General features: G+C 39.4%; 1 protein-coding gene across 2 annotated transcripts in view; it reads right to left on the bottom strand.

Moving 5' to 3' along the window:
• The window catches only part of plxna2 (plexin A2), a 470,104-nt gene that overhangs the window by 246,049 nt on the left and 198,193 nt on the right, over positions 1-25,862 (bottom strand). For both annotated transcript variants that reach the window (XR_009826713.1, XM_062052547.1), the window contains exon 4: positions 14,408-14,542. Coding sequence is in view for 1 of the 2 variants with exons in the window: in XM_062052547.1 (XP_061908531.1) it covers positions 14,408-14,542 (135 nt within the window). In the remaining variant the exon portion in view is untranslated. The remainder of the gene's footprint in view (positions 1-14,407; positions 14,543-25,862) is intronic.

The following is a 25,862-nucleotide window of genomic DNA, read 5'->3' as shown; positions in this document are numbered from 1 at the left end:
GTTTCAGGAACCAGAATCTATATAATTTGAAATACATTTTGAATACTGAAATAAATGTCCATGACCTTCCCTTCAATAATGACAGCCATTAAATGGGAGCCATTACCTCCCTGCTTGGTACTCAGCATCAAGGCTTGGAATTGGGGGTTAAATCACCAAAAATGATTCCCGGGCGCGGCCAACGCTGCTGCTCACTGCTCCCCTCACCTCCCAGGGGGTGATCACGGGTGATGGGTCAAATGCAGAGGATAATTTCGCCACACCTAGTGTGTGTGTGTGTGTGACAATCATTGCTACTTTAACTTGAACTTAAAAGCCAGAGGACGTCTTGAAGGTCGTTGAAGGTGACATGGCGCCGCCACTCTGAAGTGCTGCTGCCTAATCACCCGCTCTTGTCTTCCCATTTATATCCTCACATCAAACCAGCGTTTGATAACAAGCCGCAAAGCCACGCCACATCAGCAGTCCACGCCACACTTGCAAGCCGGCGCTCCAGGACGCCGCTCGCACGCCGGCGCCAAGTTGTCGCACCCGAGTGAGCGGAATGGTGAGGTGGCTATCCGTGCGCCACGGAGGCCAAGCGGGGATGATATCAAACACAAAGCAGGGATGATATCAAACACAAAGCAGGGATGATATCAAACACAAAGCAGGGATGATATCAAACACAAAGCAGGACACGCTCGCCTTTCCTACTCGCAATAACAAAGAGGAGCTCAGTGGAGGAATATTTATTTATTATTTATTTATTTATTTATTAACAATATTTACTGTTTACATTTCTCTTTTTGCACACTACAACTAAACACACGTTTACACCTTGCATACATGCTTGTTGACACATAAACACGTGTAAGTCCACTCACACACTCCCACTCACAGCAGGAGAAACACACCATTCAACATAAACACGTGTAAGTCCACTCGCATACTCTCACTCACAGCACGAGAAACACACCATTCAACATAAACATGTGTAAGTCCACTCACATACTCCCACTCACAGCATGAGAAACACACCATTCAACATAAACATGTGTATGTCCACTCACATACTCCCACTCACAACAGGAGAAACACACCATTCAACATAAACACATGTAAGTCCACTCACACACTCCCACTCACAGCAGGAGAAACACACCATTCCACATAAACACGTGTATGTCCACTCACATACTCCCACTCACAGCAGGAGAAACACACCATTCAACATAAACACGTGTAAGTCCACTCACATACTCCCACTCACAGCATGAGAAACACACCATTCAACATGAACACGTGTAAGTCCACTCACATACTCCCACTCACAGCAGGAGAAACACACCATTCAACATAAACACGTGTATGTCCACTCACATACTCTCACTCACAGCAGGAGAGACACACTATTCAACATAAACACGTGTAAGTCCACTCACATACTCCCCCTCACAGCAGGAGAAACACACCATTCAACATAAACACGTGTAAGTCCACTCACATACTCCCACGCACAGCATGAGAAACACACCATTCAACATAAACACGTGTAAGTCCACTCACATACTCCCACGCACAGCATGACAAACCCACCATTTAACATAAACACGTGTAAGTCCACTCACATACTCCCACGCGCAGCATGAGAAACACACCATTCAACATAAACACGTGTAAGTCCACTCACACACTCCCACTCACAGCAGGAGAAACACACCATTAAACACAAACACGTGTAAGTCCACTCACATACTCCCACTCACAGCATGAGAAACCCGCCATTCAACATAAACACGTGTAAGTCCACTCGCATACTCCCACGCACAGCAGGAGAAACACACCATTCAACATAAACACGTGTAAGTCCACTCACAGCAGGAGAAACACACCATTCAACATAAACACGTGTAAGTCCACTCACATACTCCCACTCACAGCATGAGAAACACACCATTCAACATAAACATGTGTATGTCCACTCACATACTCCCACTCACAACAGGAGAAACACACCATTCCACATAAACACGTGTAAGTCCACTCACATACTCCCACTCACAGCAGGAGAAACACACCATTCCACATAAACACGTGTAAGTCCACTCGCATACTCTCACTCACAGCAGGAGAAACACACCATTCAACATAAACATGTGTAAGTCCACTCACAGCATGAGAAACACACCATTCAACATAAACATGTGTAAGTCCACTCGCATACTCTCTCACAGCACGAGAAACACACCATTCAACATAAACATGTGTATGTCCACTCACATACTCCCACTCACAGCAGGAGAGACACACCATTCAACATAAACACGTGTAAGTCCACTCACATACTCCCACTCACAGCAGGAGAAACACACCATTCAACATAAACACGTGTAAGTCCACTCACATACTCCCACTCACAGCAGGAGAAACACACCATTCAACATAAACACGTGTATGTCCACTCACATACTCCCACTCACAGCAGGAGAAACACACCATTCAACATAAACACGTGTAAGTCCACTCACATACTCCCACTCACAGCAGGAGAGACACACCATTCAACATAAACACGTGTAAGTCCACTCACATACTCCCACTCACAGCAGGAGAAACACACCATTCAACATAAACACGTGTATGTCCACTCACATACTCCCACTCACAGCAGGAGAAACACACCATTCAACATAAACATGTGTAAGTCCACTCACATACTCCCACTCACAGCAGGAGAAACACACCATTCAACATAAACATGTGTATGTCCACTCACATACTCCCATTCACAGCATGAGAAACACACCATTCAACATAAACATGTGTATGTCCACTCACATACTCCCACTCACAACAGGAGAAACACACCATTCCATATAAACACGTGTAAGTCCACTCACATACTCCCACTCACAGCAGGAGAAACACACCATTCCACATAAACACGTGTAAGTCCACTCACATACTCCCACTCACAGCAGGAGAAACACACCATTCAACATAAACACGTGTAAGTCCACTCACCTACTCCCACTCACAGCAGGAGAAACACACCATTCAACATAAACACGTGTATGTCCACTCACATACGCTCACTCACAGCAGGAGAAACACACCATTCAACATAAACACGTGTAAGTCCACTCACATACTCCCACTCACAACAGGAGAAACACACCATTCAACATAAACACGTGTAAGTCCACTCACATACTCCCACTCACAGCAGGAGAAACACACCATGCAACACAAACACGTGTAAGTCCACTCACATACTCCCACTCACAGCAGGAGAAACACACCATTCAACATAAACACGTGTAAGTCCACTCACATACTCCCACTCACAACAGGAGAAACACGCCATTCAACATAAACACGTGTAAGTCCACTCACTTACTCCCACTCACAGCAGGAGAAACACACCATTCAACATAAACACGTGTAAGTCCACTCACATACTCCCACTCACAGCAGGAGAAACACACCATTCAACATAAACACGTGTAAGTCCACTCACATACTCCCACTCACAACAGGAGAAACACGCCATTCAACATAAACACGTGTAAGTCCACTCACTTACTCCCACTCACAGCAGGAGAAACACACCATTCAACATAAACACGTGTAAGTCCACTCACACTCTCCCACTCACAGCAGGAGAAACACAACATTCAACATAAACACGTGTATGTCCACTCACATACTCCCACTCACAACAGGAGAAACACGCCATTCAACATAAACACGTGTAAGTCCACTCACTTACTCCCACTCACAGCAGGAGAAACACACCATTCAACATAAACACGTGTAAGTCCACTCACATACTCCCACTCACAGCAGGGGAGACACACCATTCAACATAAACACGTGTAAGTCCACTCACATACTCCCACTCACAGCATGAGAAACACACCATTCAACATAAACACGTGTAAGTCCACTTGCATACTCTCACTCACAGCAGGAGAAACACACCATTCAACATAAACATGTGTAAGTCCACTCACAGCATGAGAAACACACCATTCAACATAAACACGTGTAAGTCCACTCACATACTCCCATTCACAGCAGGAGAAACACACCATTCAACATAAACATGTGTATGTCCACTCACATACTCCCACTCACAGCAGGAGAAACACACCATTCAACATAAACACGTGTAAGTCCACTCACATACTCCCACTCACAGCATGAGAAACACACCATTCAACATAAACACGTGTAAGTCCACTCGCATACTCTCACTCACAGCACGAGAAACACACCATTCAACATAAACATGTGTAAGTCCACTCACATACTCCCACTCACAGCATGAGAAACACACCATTCAACATAAACATGTGTATGTCCACTCACATACTCCCACTCACAACAGGAGAAACACACCATTCAACATAAACACGTGTAAGTCCACTCACACACTCCCACTCACAGCAGGAGAAACACACCATTCCACATAAACACGTGTATGTCCACTCACATACTCCCACTCACAGCAGGAGAAACACACCATTCAACATAAACACGTGTAAGTCCACTCACATACTCCCACTCACAGCATGAGAAACACACCATTCAACATGAACACGTGTAAGTCCACTCACATACTCCCACTCACAGCAGGAGAAACACACCATTCAACATAAACACGTGTATGTCCACTCACATACTCTCACTCACAGCAGGAGAGACACACTATTCAACATAAACACGTGTAAGTCCACTCACATACTCCCCCTCACAGCAGGAGAAACACACCATTCAACATAAACACGTGTAAGTCCACTCACATACTCCCACGCACAGCATGAGAAACACACCATTCAACATAAACACGTGTAAGTCCACTCACATACTCCCACGCACAGCATGACAAACCCACCATTTAACATAAACACGTGTAAGTCCACTCACATACTCCCACGCGCAGCATGAGAAACACACCATTCAACATAAACACGTGTAAGTCCACTCACACACTCCCACTCACAGCAGGAGAAACACACCATTAAACACAAACACGTGTAAGTCCACTCACATACTCCCACTCACAGCATGAGAAACCCGCCATTCAACATAAACACGTGTAAGTCCACTCGCATACTCCCACGCACAGCAGGAGAAACACACCATTCAACATAAACACGTGTAAGTCCACTCACATACTCCCACTCACAGCAGGAGAAACACACCATTCAACATAAACACGTGTAAGTCCACTCACATACTCCCACTCACAGCATGAGAAACACACCATTCAACATAAACATTTGTATGTCCACTCACATACTCCCACTCACAACAGGAGAAACACACCATTCCACATAAACACGTGTAAGTCCACTCACATACTCCCACTCACAGCAGGAGAAACACACCATTCCACATAAACACGTGTAAGTCCACTCGCATACTCTCACTCACAGCAGGAGAAACACACCATTCAACATAAACATGTGTAAGTCCACTCACAGCATGAGAAACACACCATTCAACATAAACATGTGTAAGTCCACTCGCATACTCTCTCACAGCACGAGAAACACACCATTCAACATAAACATGTGTATGTCCACTCACATACTCCCACTCACAGCAGGAGAGACACACCATTCAACATAAACACGTGTAAGTCCACTCACATACTCCCACTCACAGCAGGAGAAACACACCATTCAACATAAACACGTGTAAGTCCACTCACATACTCCCACTCACAGCAGGAGAAACACACCATTCAACATAAACACGTGTATGTCCACTCACATACTCCCACTCACAGCAGGAGAAACACACCATTCAACATAAACACGTGTAAGTCCACTCACATACTCCCACTCACAGCAGGAGAGACACACCATTCAACATAAACACGTGTAAGTCCACTCACATACTCCCACTCACAGCAGGAGAAACACACCATTCAACATAAACACGTGTATGTCCACTCACATACTCCCACTCACAGCAGGAGAAACACACCATTCAACATAAACATGTGTAAGTCCACTCACATACTCCCACTCACAGCAGGAGAAACACACCATTCAACATAAACATGTGTATGTCCACTCACATACTCCCATTCACAGCATGAGAAACACACCATTCAACATAAACATGTGTATGTCCACTCACATACTCCCACTCACAACAGGAGAAACACACCATTCCATATAAACACGTGTAAGTCCACTCACATACTCCCACTCACAGCAGGAGAAACACACCATTCCACATAAACACGTGTAAGTCCACTCACATACTCCCACTCACAGCAGGAGAAACACACCATTCAACATAAACACGTGTAAGTCCACTCACCTACTCCCACTCACAGCAGGAGAAACACACCATTCAACATAAACACGTGTATGTCCACTCACATACGCTCACTCACAGCAGGAGAAACACACCATTCAACATAAACACGTGTAAGTCCACTCACATACTCCCACTCACAACAGGAGAAACACACCATTCAACATAAACACGTGTAAGTCCACTCACATACTCCCACTCACAGCAGGAGAAACACACCATGCAACACAAACACGTGTAAGTCCACTCACATACTCCCACTCACAGCAGGAGAAACACACCATTCAACATAAACACGTGTAAGTCCACTCACATACTCCCACTCACAACAGGAGAAACACGCCATTCAACATAAACACGTGTAAGTCCACTCACTTACTCCCACTCACAGCAGGAGAAACACACCATTCAACATAAACACGTGTAAGTCCACTCACATACTCCCACTCACAGCAGGAGAAACACACCATTCAACATAAACACGTGTAAGTCCACTCACATACTCCCACTCACAACAGGAGAAACACGCCATTCAACATAAACACGTGTAAGTCCACTCACTTACTCCCACTCACAGCAGGAGAAACACACCATTCAACATAAACACGTGTAAGTCCACTCACATACTCCCACTCACAGCAGGAGAAACACAACATTCAACATAAACACGTGTATGTCCACTCACATACTCCCACTCACAACAGGAGAAACACGCCATTCAACATAAACACGTGTAAGTCCACTCACTTACTCCCACTCACAGCAGGAGAAACACACCATTCAACATAAACACGTGTAAGTCCACTCACATACTCCCACTCACAGCAGGGGAGACACACCATTCAACATAAACACGTGTAAGTCCACTCACATACTCCCACTCACAGCATGAGAAACACACCATTCAACATAAACACGTGTAAGTCCACTTGCATACTCTCACTCACAGCAGGAGAAACACACCATTCAACATAAACATGTGTAAGTCCACTCACAGCATGAGAAACACACCATTCAACATAAACACGTGTAAGTCCACTCACATACTCCCACTCACAGCAGGAGAAACACACCATTCAACATAAACATGTGTATGTCCACTCACATACTCCCACTCACAGCAGGAGAAACATACCATTCAACATAAACACGTGTAAGTCCACTCACATACTCCCACTCACAGCATGAGAAACACACCATTCAACATAAACACGTGTAAGTCCACTCACATACTCCCACTCACAGCAGGAGAGACACACCATTCAACATAAACACGTGTAAGTCCACTCACATACTCCCACTCACAGCAGGAGAAACACACCATTCAACATAAACATGTGTATGTCCACTCACATACTCCCACTCACAGCAGGAGAAACACACCATTCAACATAAACACGTGTAAGTCCACTCACATACTCCCACTCACAGCATGAGAAACACACCATTCAACATAAACACGTGTAAGTCCACTCACATACTCCCACTCACAGCAGGAGAGACACACCATTCAACATAAACACGTGTAAGTCCACTCACATACTCCCACTCACAGCAGGAGAAACACACCATTCAACATAAACACGTGTAAGTCCACTCACATACTCCCACTCACAGCATGAGAAACACACCATTCAACATAAACACGTGTAAGTCCACTCACATACTCCCACTCACAGCAGGAGAGACACACCATTCAACATAAACACGTGTAAGTCCACTCACATACTCCCACTCACAGCAGGAGAAACACACCATTCAACATAAACACGTGTAAGTCCACTCGCATACTCTCACTCACAGCAGGAGAAACACACCATTCAACACAAACATCGACTAGATACGCTCTTGTACTTGGTATCATTACAGTGGATGTCAGGTGTAGATCAATAATCTCTTACATCTGTCTATCCATTCACATTCACCCATTATGTAAATACGTAATAATTTAGTTTCAACCATAAAAACATTCATATAAGCACACATAATATCTAATCAATTAACATTTAAGAATCATTTTGTCTGTGTGTGTGTGTATATATACAAACATCTGTTTGTCTATTCACACAATGGTTGTTATAAACACCTGTCTGTTCATTTGCCTGCATCTACAATTTACTTGTCTGTCCATTCGCTCACAAGCAAAATGTAAAAAAAAAACATCCTTCTATTTACTTCACCGTTGAAAATTTATTTTCAAGGTAAAAACTGATTTTCCTGGAAAAACACATTTTCAAAGTAAAAACAAATTTTCAAGGCAAAAGCTGATTTTCAAGTTAAAAGCTGATTTTCGAGGTAAAAACTGATTTTCAATGTAAAAGCTGATTTTCAAGGTAAAAACTGATTTTCAAATTAAAAATTAATTTTCAAGGCAAAAGTTAATTTTCAAGGTAAAAACTGATTTTCCTGGAAAAACTGATTTTCAAAGTAAAAACAAATTTTCAAAGTAAAAACTAATTTTCAAGGTAAAAGCTGATTTTCAAGGTAAAAACACATTTTCAAAGTAAAAACTAATTTTCAAGACAAAAGTTGATTTTCAAGGTAAAAGTTGATTTTCAAAGTAAAAATTAATTTTCAAGGCAAAAACTGCTTTTTCAAGGTAAAAGTTGATTTTCAAGGTAAAAACTGATTTTCCTGGAAAAACTGATTTTCAAAGTAAAAACAAATTTTCAAAGTAAAAACAAATTTTCAAAGTAAAAACTAATTTTCAAGGCAAAGTTGATTTTCAAGGCAAAAACTGATTTTCAAAGTAAAAGCTGATTTTTAAGGTAAAAGCTGATTTTCAAGGTAAAAACTGATTTTCAAGGTAAAAGTTGATTTTCAAGGTAAAAACTGATTTTCCTGGAAAAACTGATTTTCAAAGTAAAAACAAATTTTCAAAGTAAAAACTAATTTTCAAGGCAAAGTTGATTTTCAAGGCAAAAACTGATTTTCAAAGTAAAAGCTGATTTTTAAGGTAAAAGCTGATTTTCAAGGTAAAAACTGATTTTCAAGGTAAAAGTTGATTTTCAAGGTAAAAACTGATTTTCCTGGAAAAACTGATTTTCAAAGTAAAAACAAATTTTCAAAGTAAAAACTAATTTTCAAGGTAAAAGCTGATTTTGTAAACAATCATTCCCATAAACTCAAATGTTGAATACCCGTCTATCCTAGCAACATTTGTCTTCCTGTTCAAATGTATCTATAAAACGCGTATGTCCATTCGCATACCGTACAACAATTATACGTGCCATGCCTGCCATGCATAAATGTGTTTCTCCATTCACATACTAACGAATAACGTGTCACTGCTCTTGTGTGTCCAGAACAACAAACATTATGGCGACACATGAAAAGCAAGTGTGAGGGAACAAAGTGTTTGTTGTTGTTTTGTGATGATGAGATCCAACATGATATTTGTACTCTCCCAGCAGGCGAACTGACTGACGCTTGTTTTGTCAAATCAAACTAACCACCCAGAAGAAGCTCGCAGATGTTTGTGCCAGTTCTGCTTCCCTGGGGGAGGACGAGGTGCGGTCCATTCACGTAACCCAACAATATAAGTATTTATCTGTCCATTCACATGCTATACATATCAAATGTAGACAAATGTCTGTCCTTTCACATACATTCAAAATGCCGGTCTAATTATGGTCCTACACGTCCACTCATAATGTTAAAATCAGTATGTCCATTCACGTAACCTTACAATACAAGTATTTATCTGTCCATTCAAATGTTATACATATCAAATGTAGACAAATGTCTGTCCTTTCACATACACTCAAAATGCAGGTATAATTATGGTCCTGCACGTCCACCCATAATGTTGACATCTGTTTTTCCATTCACATAAAGCTACAATATACTGTACGTTTTTATCGGTCCATTCCACATGCTATACATATCATTTGTAGACAAATGTCTGTCCTTTCACATACACTCAAAATGTAGGTATAATTATGGTCCTGCACGTCCACCCATAATGTTGGCATCTGTTTTTCTATTCACATAAAGCTACAATATACTGTACGTTTTTATCGGTCCATTCCACATGCTATACATATCATTTGTAGACAAATGTCTGTCCTTTCACATACACTCAAAATGCCCATATGATTATGGTCCTACACGTTCACCAATAATGTTGACATCTGTTTGTCCATTCACATAACCCTACATTATAAGTATTTGTAGGTCCATTCACATGCTATGCATATGAAATGTAGACACATGTCTGTCCTTTCACATACACCCAACATTTGTATACAATCATGGTCCTACAGGTCCACCATCATGTTAAAATCTGTATGTCCATTCACATAACCCTACAATATAAGTATTTATCTGTCCATTCACAGGCTAAACATATCAAATGTAGACAGATGTCTGTCCTTTCACATACAATCAAAATGTAGGTATAATTTTGGTCCTACACGTCCACTCATAATGTTAAAATCAGTTTGTCCATTCACATAACCCTACAATATAAGTATTTATCTGTCCATTCACATGTTATATAACTAAAATTTAGGGGGAAAAATGTCTGTCCTTTCACATACACTCAAAATGGAGGTATAATTATGGTCCTACACGTCCAATCATAATGTTAAAATCAGTTTGTCTATTCACATACACCTACAAAATAAGCACTTATGCCATTCACATGCTATGCATATCACATCTAGAGAAATGTCTGTCCTTTCACATACAGCCATTATATAGATTTAAAGTCTGGTCCTGCGTGTAAAACCATAATGTTAACATCCGTTTGTCCATTCACACAAATCTACAATATATTGTACATTTTTTTTATCAGTCCACTCTACATGCTATACACACCAAATGTAGACAAATGTCTGTCCTTTCACATACACTCAAAATGTAGGTAAAATTATGGTCCTACACGTCCACCATCATGTTAAAATCTGTATGTCCATTCACATAACCCTACAATATAAGTATTTATCTGTCCATTCGCAGGCTATACATATCAAATGTAGACAGATGTCTGTCCTTTCACATACACTCAAAGTGTAGGTATAATTTTGGTCCTACACGTCCACTCATAATGTTAAAATCAGTTTGTCCATTCACATAATCCTACAATATAAGTATTTATCTGTCCATTCACATGTTATACAACTAAATTTAGGAAAAAAAATGTCTGTCCTTTCACATACACTCAAAATGGAGGTATAATTATGGCCCTACACGTCCATCCATAATGTTAAAATCAGTTTGTCTATTCACATACACCTACAAAATAAGCACTTATGCCATTCACATGCTATACATATCACATCTAGAGAAATGTCTGTCCTTTCACATACAGCCATAATATATATTTTAAGTATGGTTCTGCACGTACAACCGTAATGTTAACATCTGCTTGTCCATTCACATAAATCTACAATATACTGTAAATTTTTATCAGTCCATTCCACATGCTATACATATCAGATGTAGACACATGTCTCTCCTTTCACATACACCCACAATTTAGATACAATCATGGTCCTACACGTCCACCATCATGTTAAAATTTGTATTGTCCATTCACATAACCCTACAATATAAGTATTTATCTGTCCATTCACAGGCTATACATATCAAATGTAGACAGATGTCTGTCCTTTCACATACACTCAAAGTGTAGGTATAATTTTGGTCCTACACGTCCACTCATAATGTTAAAATCAGTTTGTCCATTCACATAACCCTACAATATAAGTATTTATCTGTCCATTCACATGTTATTTAACAAAAATGTAGGGGAAAAAATGTCTGTCCTTTCACATACACTCAAAATGGAGGTATAATTATGGTCCTACACGTCCAATCATAATGTTAAAATCAGTTTGTCTATTCACATACACCTACAAAATAAGCACTTATGCCATTCACATGCTATACATATCACATCTAGAGAAATGTCTGTCCTTTCACATACAGCCATTATATAGATTTAAAGTCTGGTCCTGCGTGTAAAACCATAATGTTAACATCCGTTTGTCCATTCACACAAATCTACAATATATTGTACATTTTTTTTTATCAGTCCACTCTACATGCTATACACACCAAATGTAGACAAATGTCTGTCCTTTCACATACACTCAAAATGTAGGTATAATTATGGTCCTACACGTCCACCATCATGTTAAAATCTGTATGTCCATTCACATAACCCTACAATATAAGTATTTATCTGTCCATTCGCAGGCTATACATATCAAATGTAGACAGATGTCTGTCTTTTCACATACACTCAAAGTGTAGGTATAATTTTGGTCCTACACGTCCACTCATAATGTTAAAATCAGTTTGTCCATTCACATAATCCTACAATATAAGTATTTATCTGTCCATTCACATGTTATACAACTAAAATTTAGGAAAAAAAATGTCTGTCCTTTCACATACACTCAAAATGGAGGTATAATTATGGCCCTACACGTCCAATCATAATGTTAAAATCAGTTTGTCTATTCACATACACCTACAAAATAAGCACTTATGCCATTCACATGCTATACATATCACATCTAGAGAAATGTCTGTCCTTTCACATACAGCCATAATATATATTTTAAGTATGGTCCTGCACGTACAACCGTAATGTTAACATCTGCTTGTCCATTCACATAAATCTACAATATACTGTAAATTTTTATCAGTCCATTCCACATGCTATACATATCAGATGTAGACACATGTCTCTCCTTTCACATACACCCACAATTTAGATACAATCATGGTCCTACACGTCCACCATCATGTTAAAATCTGTATTGTCCATTCACATAACCCTACAATATAAGTATTTATCTGTCCATTCACAGGCTATACATATCAAATGTAGACAAATGTCTGTCCTTTCACATACACTCAAAGTGTAGGTATAATTTTGGTCCTACACGTCCACTCATAATGTTAAAATCAGTTTGTCCATTCACATAACCCTACAATATAAGTATTTATCTGTCCATTCACATGTTATTTAACTAAAATTTAGGGAAACAAATGTCTGTCCTTTCACATACACTCAAAATGGAGGTATAATTTTGGTCCTACACGTCCACTCATAATGTTAAAATCAGTTTGTCCATTCACATAACCCTACAATATAAGTATTTATCTGTCCATTCACATGTTATTTAACTAAAATTTAGGGAAACAAATGTCTGTCCTTTCACATACACTCAAAGTGGAGGTATAATTTTGGTCCTACACATCCACTCATAATGTTAAAATCAGTTTGTCCATTCACATAACCCTACAATATAAGTATTTATCTGTCCATTCACATGTTATTTAACTAAAATTTAGGGAAACAAATGTCTGTCCTTTCACATACACTCAAAATGGAGGTATAATTATGGTCCTACACATCCAATCATAATGTTAAAATCAGTTTGTCTATTCACATACAGCTACAAAATAAGCACTTATGCCATTCACATGCTATACATATCACATCTAGAGAAATGTCTGTCATTTCACATACAGCCATTATGTAGATTTAAAGTCTGGTCCTGCGTGTAAAACCATAATGTTAACATCCGTTTGTCCATTCACACAAATCTACAATATATTGTACATTTTTTTTATCAGTCCACTCTACATGCTATACACACCAAATGTAGACAAATGTCTGTCCTTTCACATACACTCAAAATGTAGGTATAATTATGGTCCTACACGTCCACCATCATGTTAAAATCTGTATGTCCATTCACGTAAACCCACATCACGTTAACGCCCGTCCGTCCTTTCACGGACACGCACACGTCGTCATTGACAGGCCGCCCGTCCCCGCATGGGACCGCGTGCCAACGGGGGACGGACAGACGTGACTTCGCGGAATAAGAGAAGGGACAAACGGAGGTTGTCCCTTCCACCTTCCTCCTCAGCCAAGTGCACTTCGTCTTCATTCCGCTCCTCTCTACTTCCTTCGTCACGCCCGCCCTCATTGTTCACTTTCATTATCAAACGCCGCCACACGGATTATTTATAGCCCCGCGCGGGGGGTGCAGTGTTGAGGGGGCGGGGCCATGGCGCTTTTCAACATTTTTTTTCGGAAAACGTCTGCAAAGTGACCTACCTGTCGCTCCGACATGACGTAGAGGTGAGCGCGGTCCAGCGAGAAGGCCATGTCTCGGAGGATGGGGCCGCCGTCCTTCATCACCGTCACCGTCTCGTACTGCACGCCGCCGTGAGGGGGGCCGTCCACGCGGATCTGGGGAACAAGCGGTTTTTGTCACATGGCAGTCAAGATCAATAGGAGTCCTGCGAAGATGTCGAATAGTCCCGGGAGACCGGTTCTTAAAGCCCTACTTGTACCATCAATAATGTGCACATTTGTGTCAAACACCCGTCAAAATCAATAGGATTCTCGTGCGGAACCAACAAAAGTTGTCACCTTAAATAAAAAGAGAATAATTTGCTAATCCTTTTCAACTTATATTCAATTGAATAGACTGCAAAGACAAGATATTTCATGTTCACACTCAGAAACTTTGTTTTTTTTTCAAATATTGCCTGCAAAATGTTTCAAAGAAGCTGGCACAAGTGGCAAAAAAGACTGAGAAAAGTTGAGGAATTGCTCGTCAAGGACTTATTTGGAACATCCCACAGGTGAACGGGCTAATTGGGAACAGGTGGGTGCCATGATTGGGTATAAAAGCAGCTTCAGTCGTTCACAAACAAGGACGGGGGCGAGGGTCACCACTTTGTCAACAAATGCCTGAGCAAGTTGTTGAAGAACAACATTTCTCAAAAAGGAATTTAGGGATTTCACCGTCTACGCTCCGTAATATCATCAAAAGGTTCAGAGAATCTGGAGAAATCACTGCACGGGAAAAAAAAAACGACATCAGTGTGTAAAGGATATCACCACATGGGCTCAGGAACACTTCAGAAAACCACTTTCAGTAACTACAGTTGGTCGCTACATCTGTAAGTGCAAGTTGAAACTCTACCATGCAAAGCTAAAGCCATTTATCAACAACACCCGGACACTCCGCCGGCGTCGCTGGGCCCGAGCTCATCTAAGATGGACCTCATGCAAAGTGGAAAAGTGTTCTGTGGTCTGACGAGTCCACGTTTCAAATTGTTTTTTGGAAACTGCGGACGTCGTGTCCTCCGGATCAAAGAGGAAAAGAACCATCCGGATTGTTCTAGGTGCAAAGTTGATGGGGGTTTGGGGGTGTGTTAGAGGCCAAGACATGGGTAACTTACACATCTGTGAAGGCACCATTAATGCTGAAAGGTACATACAGCTTTTGGAGCAATCCAAGCAACGTCATCATGGACGCCCCTGCTTATTTCAGCAAGACAATGCCAGTTACAACAGCATGGCAAAGCCAAAGCCATTTATCAACAACACCCGGACACTCCGCCGGCGTCGCTGGGCCCGAGCTCATCTAAGATGGACCTCATGCAAAGTGGAAAAGTGTTATGTGGTCTGACGAGTCCACGTTTCAAATTGTTTTTTGGAAACTGCGGACGTCGTGTCCTCCGGACCAAAGAGGAAAAGAACCATCCGGATTGTTCTAGGTGCAAAGTTGATGGGGGTTTGGGGGTGTGTTAGAGGCCAAGACGTGGGTAACTTACACATCTGTGAAGGCACCATTAATGCTGAAAGGTACATACAGCTTTTGGAGCAATCCAAGCAACGTCATCATGGACGCCCCTGCTTATTTCAGCAAGACAATGCCAGTTACAACAGCATGGCAAAGCCAAAGCCATTTATCAACAACACCCGGACACTGCGCCGGCGTCGCTGGGCCCGAGCTCATCTAAGATGGACCTCATGCAAAGTGGAAAAGTGTTATGTGGTCTGACGAGTCCACGTTTCAAATTGTTTTTTGGAAACTGCGGACGTCGTGTCCTCCGGACCAAAGAGGAAAAGAACCATCCGGATTGTTCTAGGTGCAAAGTCGATGGGGGTTTGGGGGTGTGTTAGTGGCCAAGACGTGGGTAACTTACACATCTGTGAAGGCACCATTAATGCTGAAAGGTACATACAGCTTTTGGAGCAATCCAAGCAACGTCATCATGGACGCCCCTGCTTATTTCAGCAAGACGATGCCAGTTACAACAGCATGGCAAAGCCAAAGCCATTTATCAACAACACCCGGAAACTCCGCCGGCGTCGCTGGGCCCGAGCTCATCTAAGATGGACCTCATGCAAAGTGGAAAAGTGTTATGTGGTCTGACGAGTCCACGTTTCAAATTGTTTTTTGGAAACTGCGGACGTCGTGTCCTCCGGACCAAAGAGGAAAAGAACCATCCGGATTGTTCTAGGTGCAAAGTTGATGGGGGTTTGGGGGTGTGTTAGTGGCCAAGACGTGGGTAACTTACACATCTGTGAAGGCACCATTAATGCTGAAAGGTACATACAGCTTTTGGAGCAATCCAAGCAACGTCATCATGGACGCCCCTGCTTATTTCAGCAAGACAATGCCAGTTACAACAGCGTGGCTTCATAGTAAAAGAGTGCGGGTACTAGACTGGCCTGCCTGTAGTCCATTGACAATGTGTGGTGCAATATGGAGATGAGTGTTTATAAGGTTATGTGTCCACCAAGTGCCAGCAGAAAAGGCAGACCTTCGACCTTTGACCGCCGCCATGTTGTTTAAAATCAATAGGATTCCCGCGCAGACAGAACAACAGTCCACGGACGTTTGAAGATCCGTCGTTGAAGTGCCACGACTCATACTCACAAATGTGACTTTTCAACCCAGTTACTTTTGGCCATTTTGTGTCGAGCACTGGCCAAAAATCAATAGGATTCTTGGGCAGACAGAACAACAGTCGGCGCACGTTCAAAGACCCGTCGTTCAAGTACCGGACTTGTACATATATGTACGCATTTTACTTTCCAACCCAGACTACCTTCACCACCTTGCAGGAGGCATCGGTCAAAATCAATAGGGTTCTTTCGTTGACGCAGAAATAAAGCCGGTTGTTTTAAAGCCAGCTGGCAAGTTTTTTTTTTCCCATTGGTGGCAACTCAAATGTATAAATGTCATCTTTGACCACAGTGGTTAGATATCAGTCAAAATCAACAGGATTCTTGTTTTGACGTCAGACGACAGCCCCCCCCCCCAAGTACCTGAAGTGTAGCATAGACCTGTTTGTTGGCAACACAAATGTGCAGAGTTGACTTTTGACCTCAGCTACTTCGGCCATTTTGTGTCAAACGCCAGTCAAAATCAATAGGATGCAAGCATTGACGTGAAACAACAACTAATACGTTTCATGAGCAGTTTTGACATTTGACCTTCGCTCCTTTGGCCGTCTTGTTCCAGACATGGGTCAAAATCAATAGATTGTGTGTGTGTGTGAGATACTGAAAGGCTTGGAGGGGGAGGGGCGGGGCAAAGGTCATCCCATCGGACATACTTTATGGGCGAGACCACGCCCCCTTGACCCTATGACTTCCTGGTTCATAGAGGATAATGACGAACAGATGGGCGGGGCCTTCAGGACGCCACATTCTCAGCAGGCTTCTTCCTAGGCTACAAGATTTGATGTTTTGTTTTTGTTGGTTTTTTATAGCAAAAACTAGTTCGTTTCTAAGTCCCGCCCCCTTTTGCTTGATGGCGGCCATGTTTTTTAACCAATTTCGCTCAATTTTCACACACATGTGCTTGTCAGTCCCCAGAACGTGTCCACCGAATTTGCTGGTGATTGGTCTAAACACCCTAAAGTTGCAGTGGGTGTTCTTTACAGCTGTGGGAGAAATTTCAAGTCAATTCAGCTTACTTGGGTCAAAAATCGGAGTTTAAAAAAATAATTTGTGCGTAAAATAATAGCACAAGCCACACAGTCGAAGCGCATGTTTTGACAAACTTTCAGCGTTTTTTTAGCAAAACTGCTTCATTTTTAAATGACAATTCGTTTCTAAGTCCCGCCCCCTTTTGCTTGCCATGTTTTTTTAACCAATTTCGCTCAATTTTCACACACATGTGCTTGTCAGTCCCCAGAACGTGTCCACCGAATTTGCTGGTGATTGGTGTAAACACCCTAAAGTTGCAGTGGGTGTTCTTTACAGCTGTGGGAGAAATTTCAAGTCAATTCAACTTACTGGGGTCAAAAATCGGAGTTTAAAAAAATAATTTGTGCGTAAAATAATAGCACAAGCCACACAGTCGAAGCGCACGTTTTGACAAACTTTCAGCGTTTTTTTTAGCAAAAACTGCTTCATTTTTGAATGACGATTGGTTTATAAGTCCCGCCCACTTTTGCTTGCCATGTTTTTTAACTAATTTTGCAAAATTTCTACACACATGTGCTTGTCAGTCCCCAGAACGTGTCCACCGAATTTGCTGGTGATTGGTATAAACACACTAAAGTTGCAGTGGGTGTTCTTTAGAGCTGTGGGAGAAATTTCAAGTCAATTCAGCTTACTTGGGTCAAAAATCGGAGTTAAAAAAACGTATTTGTGAATAAAATAATAGCACAAGCCACACTGTCGAAGCGGATTTTGTGACAATTTTTCAGCATTTATTTAGCAAAAACTGCTTTATTTTTGAATGACAATTAGTTTCTAAGTCCCGCCCACTTTTGCTTGCCATGTTTTTTAACCAATCTTGCTCAATTTCCACACACACGTGCTTGTCAGTCCCCAGAACGGCTTCAGATAGATAGACAGGTCTTTATTGTCATTGCACAAGTGCAACAAAACGTTTTTTTCAGCACAAACCCGTTCAAGATGAGACAAACAAACAGTGTACAGGGTTAGAGAAAAGATGGGAAAAAGGTAAAACGCTGGGGAAAAAGATGAGAAAAAAAATACAATCTAGACTGAGCCCCTAAGGGGAAAAACTTATTGTCAAGGTAAAAACTGATTTTCAAGGTAAATGTTGATTTTCAAGGTAAAAATTGATTTTCAAGTTAAAAATTGGTTTTCAAGGTAAAAATTGATTTTCAAGGTAAAAGTCGATTTTCAAGGTAAAAGTAGATTTTCAAGGTAAAAGTTGATTATCAAGGTAAAAACTGATTTTCAAGGTAAAAGTTTATTTTCCAGGAAAAACTTATTGTCAAGATAAAAGTAGATTTTCAAGGTAGAAGTTTATTTTCCAGGAAAAACTGATTGTCAAGGTAAAAGTTGATTTTCAAGGTAAAAACTGATTTTCAAGGTAAAAGTTGATTTTCAAGGTAAAAATAGATTTTCAAGGTAAAAACTGATTTTCAAGGTAAAAGTTGATTTTCAAGGTAAAAACTGATTTTCAAGGTAAAAGTTTATTTTCCAGGAAAAACTTATTGTCAAGGTAAAAACTGATTTTCAAGGTAGAAGTTTATTTTCCAAGAAAAACTGATTGTCAAGGTAAAAGTTGATTTTCAAGGTAAAAGTTGATTTTCAAGGTAAAAACTGATTTTCAAGGTAAAAGTTGATTTTCAAGGTAAAAATTGATTTTCAAGGTATAAACTGATTTACAAGGTAAAAGTTGATTTTAAGGCCGATCTGCAAAAGTTCGACTCCAGGTGTCGTTGAGGAGGGAGGAAGGTCAAAAGCGTCCATCATTGAGGTGTCCTCGGGGGTGTTTTTCAGAACAGCCTGGTCCTGTTTTCACAGCGTCAAGGCCATTCGAGGGAGTCAAATCGTAGATTAGGATATTTGTTTTCCGCGAACAGACAAAACAATGACTTGTCTGTTCTATTCGACCAGAACGTGTTGATGATTGGTCTAAAAACCCTAAAGTTCCAGTGGGTGTTCTTTAGAATCGGAGTTTAAAAAACAATTTGGCGTTTTTGTTTTTTTCTGGTCCGTTATGCGTGTCATATGGCGGCGCTGCGAGAAGACAGACGCCATCAGGCGCTTTTTTACGCCGACACAGCAGCCGCCGCCACAGCGCCTCTTGACAGACTTACTGCCTCCACGTTCCCGTCCGCGGCGCTTTAAAGGTGATTTTCAAGGTAAAAATAGATTTTCAAGGTAAAAGTTGATTTTCAAGGTAAAAACTGATTTTCAAGGTAAAAGTTGATTTTCAAGGCAAAAACTGATTTTCAAGGTAAAAACTGATTTTCAAGGTAAAAGTCGATTTTCAAGGTAAAAACTGATTTTCAAGGTAAAAGTTGATTTTCAAGGTAAAAACTGATTTTCAAGGTAAAAGTCGATTTTCAAGGTAAAAACTGATTTTCAAGGTAAAAACTGATTTTCAAGGTAAAAACTGATTTTCAAGGTAAAAGTTGATTTTCAAGGCGAAAAACTGATTGTCAAGGTAAAAGTTGATTTTCAAGGTAAAAACTGATTTTCAAGGTAAATGTTGATTTTCAAGGTAAAAATTAATTTTCCAGGAAAAACTTATTGTCAAGGTAAAAACTGATTTTCAAGGTAGAAGTTTATTTTCCAGGAAAAACTGATTGTCAAGGTAAAAGTTGATTTTCAAGGTAAGAACTGATTTTCAAGGTAAAAGTTGATTTTCAAGGTAAAAACTGATTTTCAAGGTAAAAGTTGATTTTCAAGGTAAAAACTGATTTTCAAGGTAAAAGTCGATTTTCAAGGTAAAAACTGATTTTCAAGGTAAAAACTGATTTTCAAGGTAAAAACTGATTTTCAAGGTAACAACTGATTTTCAAGGTAAAAGTTGATTTTCAAGGCGAAAAACTGATTGTCAAGGTAAAAGTTGATTTTCAAGGTAAAAACTGATTTTCAAGGTAAATGTTGATTTTCAAGGTAAAAGTTAATTTTCCAGGAAAAACTTATTGTCAAGGTAAAAACTGATTTTCAAGGTAGAAGTTTATTTTCCAGGAAAAACTGATTGTCAAGGTAAAAGTTGATTTTCAAGGTAAGAACTGATTTTCAAGGTAAAAGTTGATTTTCAAGGTAAAAACTGATTTTCAAGGTAAAAGTTGATTTTCAAGGTAACAATTGATTTTCAAGGTAAAAACTGATTTTCAAGGTAAAAGTTGATTTCCAAGGTAAAAACTGATTTTCAAGGTAAAAACTGATTTACAAGGTCAAAGTTGATTTTCAGGCCGATCTGCAAAAGTTAGACTCCAGGTGTCGTTGAGGAGGGAGGAAGGTCAAAAGCGTCCATCATTGAGGTGTCCTTGGGGGTGTTTTTCAGAACAGCCTGGTCCTGTTTTCACAGCGTCAAGGCCATTCGAGGGAGTCAAATCGTAGATTAGGATATTTGTTTTCCGCGAACAGACAAAACAATGACTTGTCTGTTCTATTCGACCAGAACGTGTTGATGATTGGTCTAAAAACCCTCACGTTCCAGTGGGTGTTCTTTAGAATCGGAGTTTAAAAAACAATTTGTCGTTTTTGTTTTTTTCTGGACCGTTATGCGTGTCATATGGCGGCGCTGCGAGAAGACAGACGCCATCAGGCGCTTTTTTACGCCGCCACAGCAGCCGCCGCCACAGCGCCTCTTGACAGACTTACTGCCTCCACGTTCCCGTCCGCGGCGCTTTATTGGTGATTTTCAAGGTAAAAATAGATTTTCAAGGTAAAAGTTGATTTTCAAGGTAAAAACTGATTTTCAAGGTAAAAGTTGATTTTCAAGGCAAAAACTGATTTTCAAGGTAAAAACTGATTTTCAAGGTAAAAGTCGATTTTCAAGGTAAAAACTGATTTTCAAGGTAAAAGTTGATTTTCAAGGTAAAAACTGATTTTCAAGGTAAAAGTCGATTTTCAAGGTAAAAACTGATTTTCAAGGTAAAAACTGATTTTCAAGGTAAAAACTGATTTTCAAGGTAACAACTGATTTTCAAGGTAAAAGTTGATTTTCAAGGCGAAAAACTGATTGTCAAGGTAAAAGTTGATTTTCAAGGTAAAAACTGATTTTCAAGGTAAATGTTGATTTTCAAGGTAAAAATTGATTTTCAAGTTAAAAATTGATTTTCAAGGTAAAAATTGATTTTCAAGGTAAAAGTCGATTTTCAAGGTAAAAGTAGATTTTCAAGGTAAAAGTTGATTATCAAGGTAAAAACTGATTTTCAAGGTAAAAGTTAATTTTCCAGGAAAAACTTATTGTCAAGGTAAAAACTGATTTTCAAGGTAGAAGTTTATTTTCCAGGAAAAACTGATTGTCAAGGTAAAAGTTGATTTTCAAGGTAAGAACTGATTTTCAAGGTAAAAGTTGATTTTCAAGGTAAAAACTGATTTTCAAGGTAAAAGTTGATTTTCAAGGTAACAATTGATTTTCAAGGTAAAAACTGATTTTCAAGGTAAAAGTTGATTTCCAAGGTAAAAACTGATTTTCAAGGTAAACACTGATTTACAAGGTCAAAGTTGATTTTCAGGCCGATCTGCAAAAGTTAGACTCCAGGTGTCGTTGAGGAGGGAGGAAGGTCAAAAGCGTCCATCATTGAGGTGTCCTCGGGGGTGTTTTTCAGAACAGCCTGGTCCTGTTTTCACAGCGTCAAGGCCATTCGAGGGAGTCAAATCGTAGATTAGGATATTTGTTTTCCGCGAACAGACAAAACAATGACTTGTCTGTTCTATTCGTCCAGAACGTGTTGATGATTGGTCTAAAAACCCTCACGTTCCAGTGGGTGTTCTTTAGAATCGGAGTTTAAAAAACAATTTGGCGTTTTTGTTTTTTTCTGGACCGTTATGCGTGTCATATGGCGGCGCTGCGAGAAGACAGACGCCATCAGGCGCTTTTTTACGCCGACACAGCAGCCGCCGCCACAGCGCCTCTTGACAGACTTACTGCCTCCACGTTCCCGTTGATTTTCAAGGTAAAAATAGATTTTCAAGGTAAAAACTGATTTTCAAGGTAAAAGTTGATTTTCAAGGTAAAAGTTGATTTTCAAGGCAAAAACTGATTTTCAAGGCAAAAACGGATTTTCAAGGTAAAAGTCGATTTTCAAGGTAAAAGTTGATTTTCAAGGTAAAAACTGATTTTCAAGGCAAAAACTGATTTTCAAGGTAAAAGTTGATTTCCAAGGAAAAAACTGATTTTCAAGGTAAAAGTTGATTTTCCAGGAAATACTTATTGTCAAGGTAAAAACTGATTTTCAAGGTAAAAACTTATTTTCAAGGTAAAAGTTGATTTTCAAGGCGAAAAACCGATTGTCAAGGTAAATGTTGATTTTCAAGGTAAAAATTGATTTTCAGGTTAAAAATTGATTTTCAAGGTAAAAATTGATTTTCAAGGTAAAAGTTGATTTTCAAGGTAAAAGTTGATTTTCAAGGTAAAAACTGATTTTCAAGGTAAAAGTCGGTTTTCAAAGTAAAAACTGATTTTCAAGGTAAAACCTGATTTTCAAGACAAAAACTGATTTTCAAGGTAAAAGTTGATTTCCAAGGTAAAAACTGATTTTCAAGGTAAAAGTTTATTTTCCAGGAAAAACTTATTGTCAAGGTAAAAACTGATTTTCAAGGTAAAACTTGATTTTCAAAGTAAAAACTGATTTTCAAGGTAAAAGTCGATTTTCAAGGTAAAAGTTGATTTTCAAGGTAAAAGTTGATTTTCAAGGTAAAAGTCGATTTTCAAGGTAAAAACTGATTTTCAAGGTAAAAGTTGATTTTCAAGGTAAAAAATGATTTTCAAGGCAAAAACTGATTTTCAAGGTAAAAGTTGATTTTCAAGGTAAAAACTGATTTTCAAGGTAAAAGTTGATTTTCAAGGTAAAAACTGATTTTCAAGGCAAAAACTGATTTTCAAGGTAAAAGTTGATTTCCAAGGTAAAAACTGATTTTCAAGGTAAAAGTTGATTTTCCAGGAAAAACTTATTGTCAAGGTAAAAACTTATTGTCAAGGTAAAAACTGATTTTCAAGGTAAAAACTGATTTATAAGGTAAAAGTTGATTTTCAAGAAGAAAAACCGATTGTCAAGGTAAAAGTTGATTTTCAAGGTAAAAACTGATTTTCAAGGTTAATGTTGATTTTCAAGGTAAAAATTGATTTTCAAGTTAAAAATTGATTTTCAAGGTAAAAATTGATTTTCAAGGTAAAAGTAGATTTTCAAGGTCAAAGTAGATTTTCAAGGTAAAAGTTGATTTTCAAGGTAAAACCTGATTTTCAAGACAAAAACTGATTTTCAAGGTAAAAGTTGATTTTCAAGGTAAAAACTGATTTTCAAGGCAAAAAACTGATTGTCAAGGTAAAAGTTGATTTTCAAGGTAAAAACTGATTTTCAAGGTAAAAGTCGATTTTCAAGGTAAAAACTGATTTTCAAGGTAAAAAATGATTTTCAAGGCAAAAACTGATTTTCAAGGTAAAAGTTGATTTTCAAGGTAAAAACTGATTTTCAAGGTAAAAGTTGATTTTCAAGGTAAAAACTGATTTTCAAGGTAAAAGTTGATTTTCAAGGCGAAAAACTGATTGTCAAGGTAAAAGTTGATTTTCAAGGTAAAAACTGATTTTCAAGGTAAAAAGTCGATTTTCAAGGTAAAAGTTGATTTTCAAGGTAAAAACTGATTTTCAAGGTAAAAACTGATTTACAAGGTAAAAGTTGATTTTCAGGCCGATCTGCAAAACTTCGACTCCAGGTGTCGTTGAGGAGGGAGGAAGGTCAAAAGCGTCCATCATTGAGGTGTTCTCGGGGGTGTTTTTCAGAACAGCCTGGTCCTGTTTTCACAGCGTCAAGGCCATTCGAGGGAGTCAAATCGTAGATTAGGATATTTGTTTTCCGCGAACAGACAAAACAATGACTTGTCTGTTCTATTCGACCAGAACGTGTTGATGATTGGTCTAAAAACCCTCACGTTCCAGTGGGTGTTCTTTAGAATCGGAGTTTAAAAAACAATTTGGCGTTTTTGTTTTTTTCTGGTCCGTTATGCGTGTCATATGGCGGCGCTGCGAGAAGACAGACGCCATCAGGCGCTTTTTTACGCCGACACAGCAGCCGCCGCCACAGCGCCTCTTGACAGACTTACTGCCTCCACGTTCCCGTCCGCGGCGCTTTAAAGGTGATTTTCAAGGTAAAAATAGATTTTCAAGGTAAAAGTTGATTTTCAAGGTAAAAACTGATTTTCAAGGTAAAAGTTGATTTTCAAGGCAAAAACTGATTTTCAAGGTAAAAGTTGATTTTCAAGGTAAAAATTGATTGTCAAGGTAAAAGTTGATTTTCAAGGTAAAAATTGATTTTCAAGGTAAAAACTGATTTTCAAGGTAAAAATTGATTTTCAAGGTAAAAGTAGATTTTCAAGGTAAAAGTTGATTTTCAAGGTAAAAGTTGATTTTCAAGGTAAAAACTGATTTTCAAGGTAAAAGTCGGTTTTCAAAGTATAAACTGATTTTCAAGGTAAAACCTGATTTTCAAGACAAAAACTGATTTTCAAGGTAAAAGTTGATTTTCAAGGTAAAAACTGATTTTCAAGGTAAAAGTCGATTTTCAAGGTAAAAACTGATTTTCAAGGTAAAAGTTGATTTTCAAGGTAAAAAATGATTTTCAAGGCAAAAACTGATTTTCAAGGTAAAAATTGATTGTCAAGGTAAAAGTTGATTTTCAAGGTAAAAATTGATTTTCAAGGTAAAAACTGATTTTCAAGGTAAAAATGGATTTTCAAGGTAAAAGTATATTTTCAAGGTAAAAGTTGATTTTCAAGGTAAAAGTTGATTTTCAAGGTAAAAACTGATTTTCATGGTATA

The sequence above is a fragment of the Entelurus aequoreus genome, linkage group LG07 (genome assembly GCF_033978785.1).
Source record: "Entelurus aequoreus isolate RoL-2023_Sb linkage group LG07, RoL_Eaeq_v1.1, whole genome shotgun sequence".
Taxonomy (NCBI): domain Eukaryota; kingdom Metazoa; phylum Chordata; class Actinopteri; order Syngnathiformes; family Syngnathidae; genus Entelurus; species Entelurus aequoreus.
The sequence above is the reverse complement of the archived record's forward strand: the minus strand, read 5'-3'. Positions and strand labels throughout refer to the sequence as shown.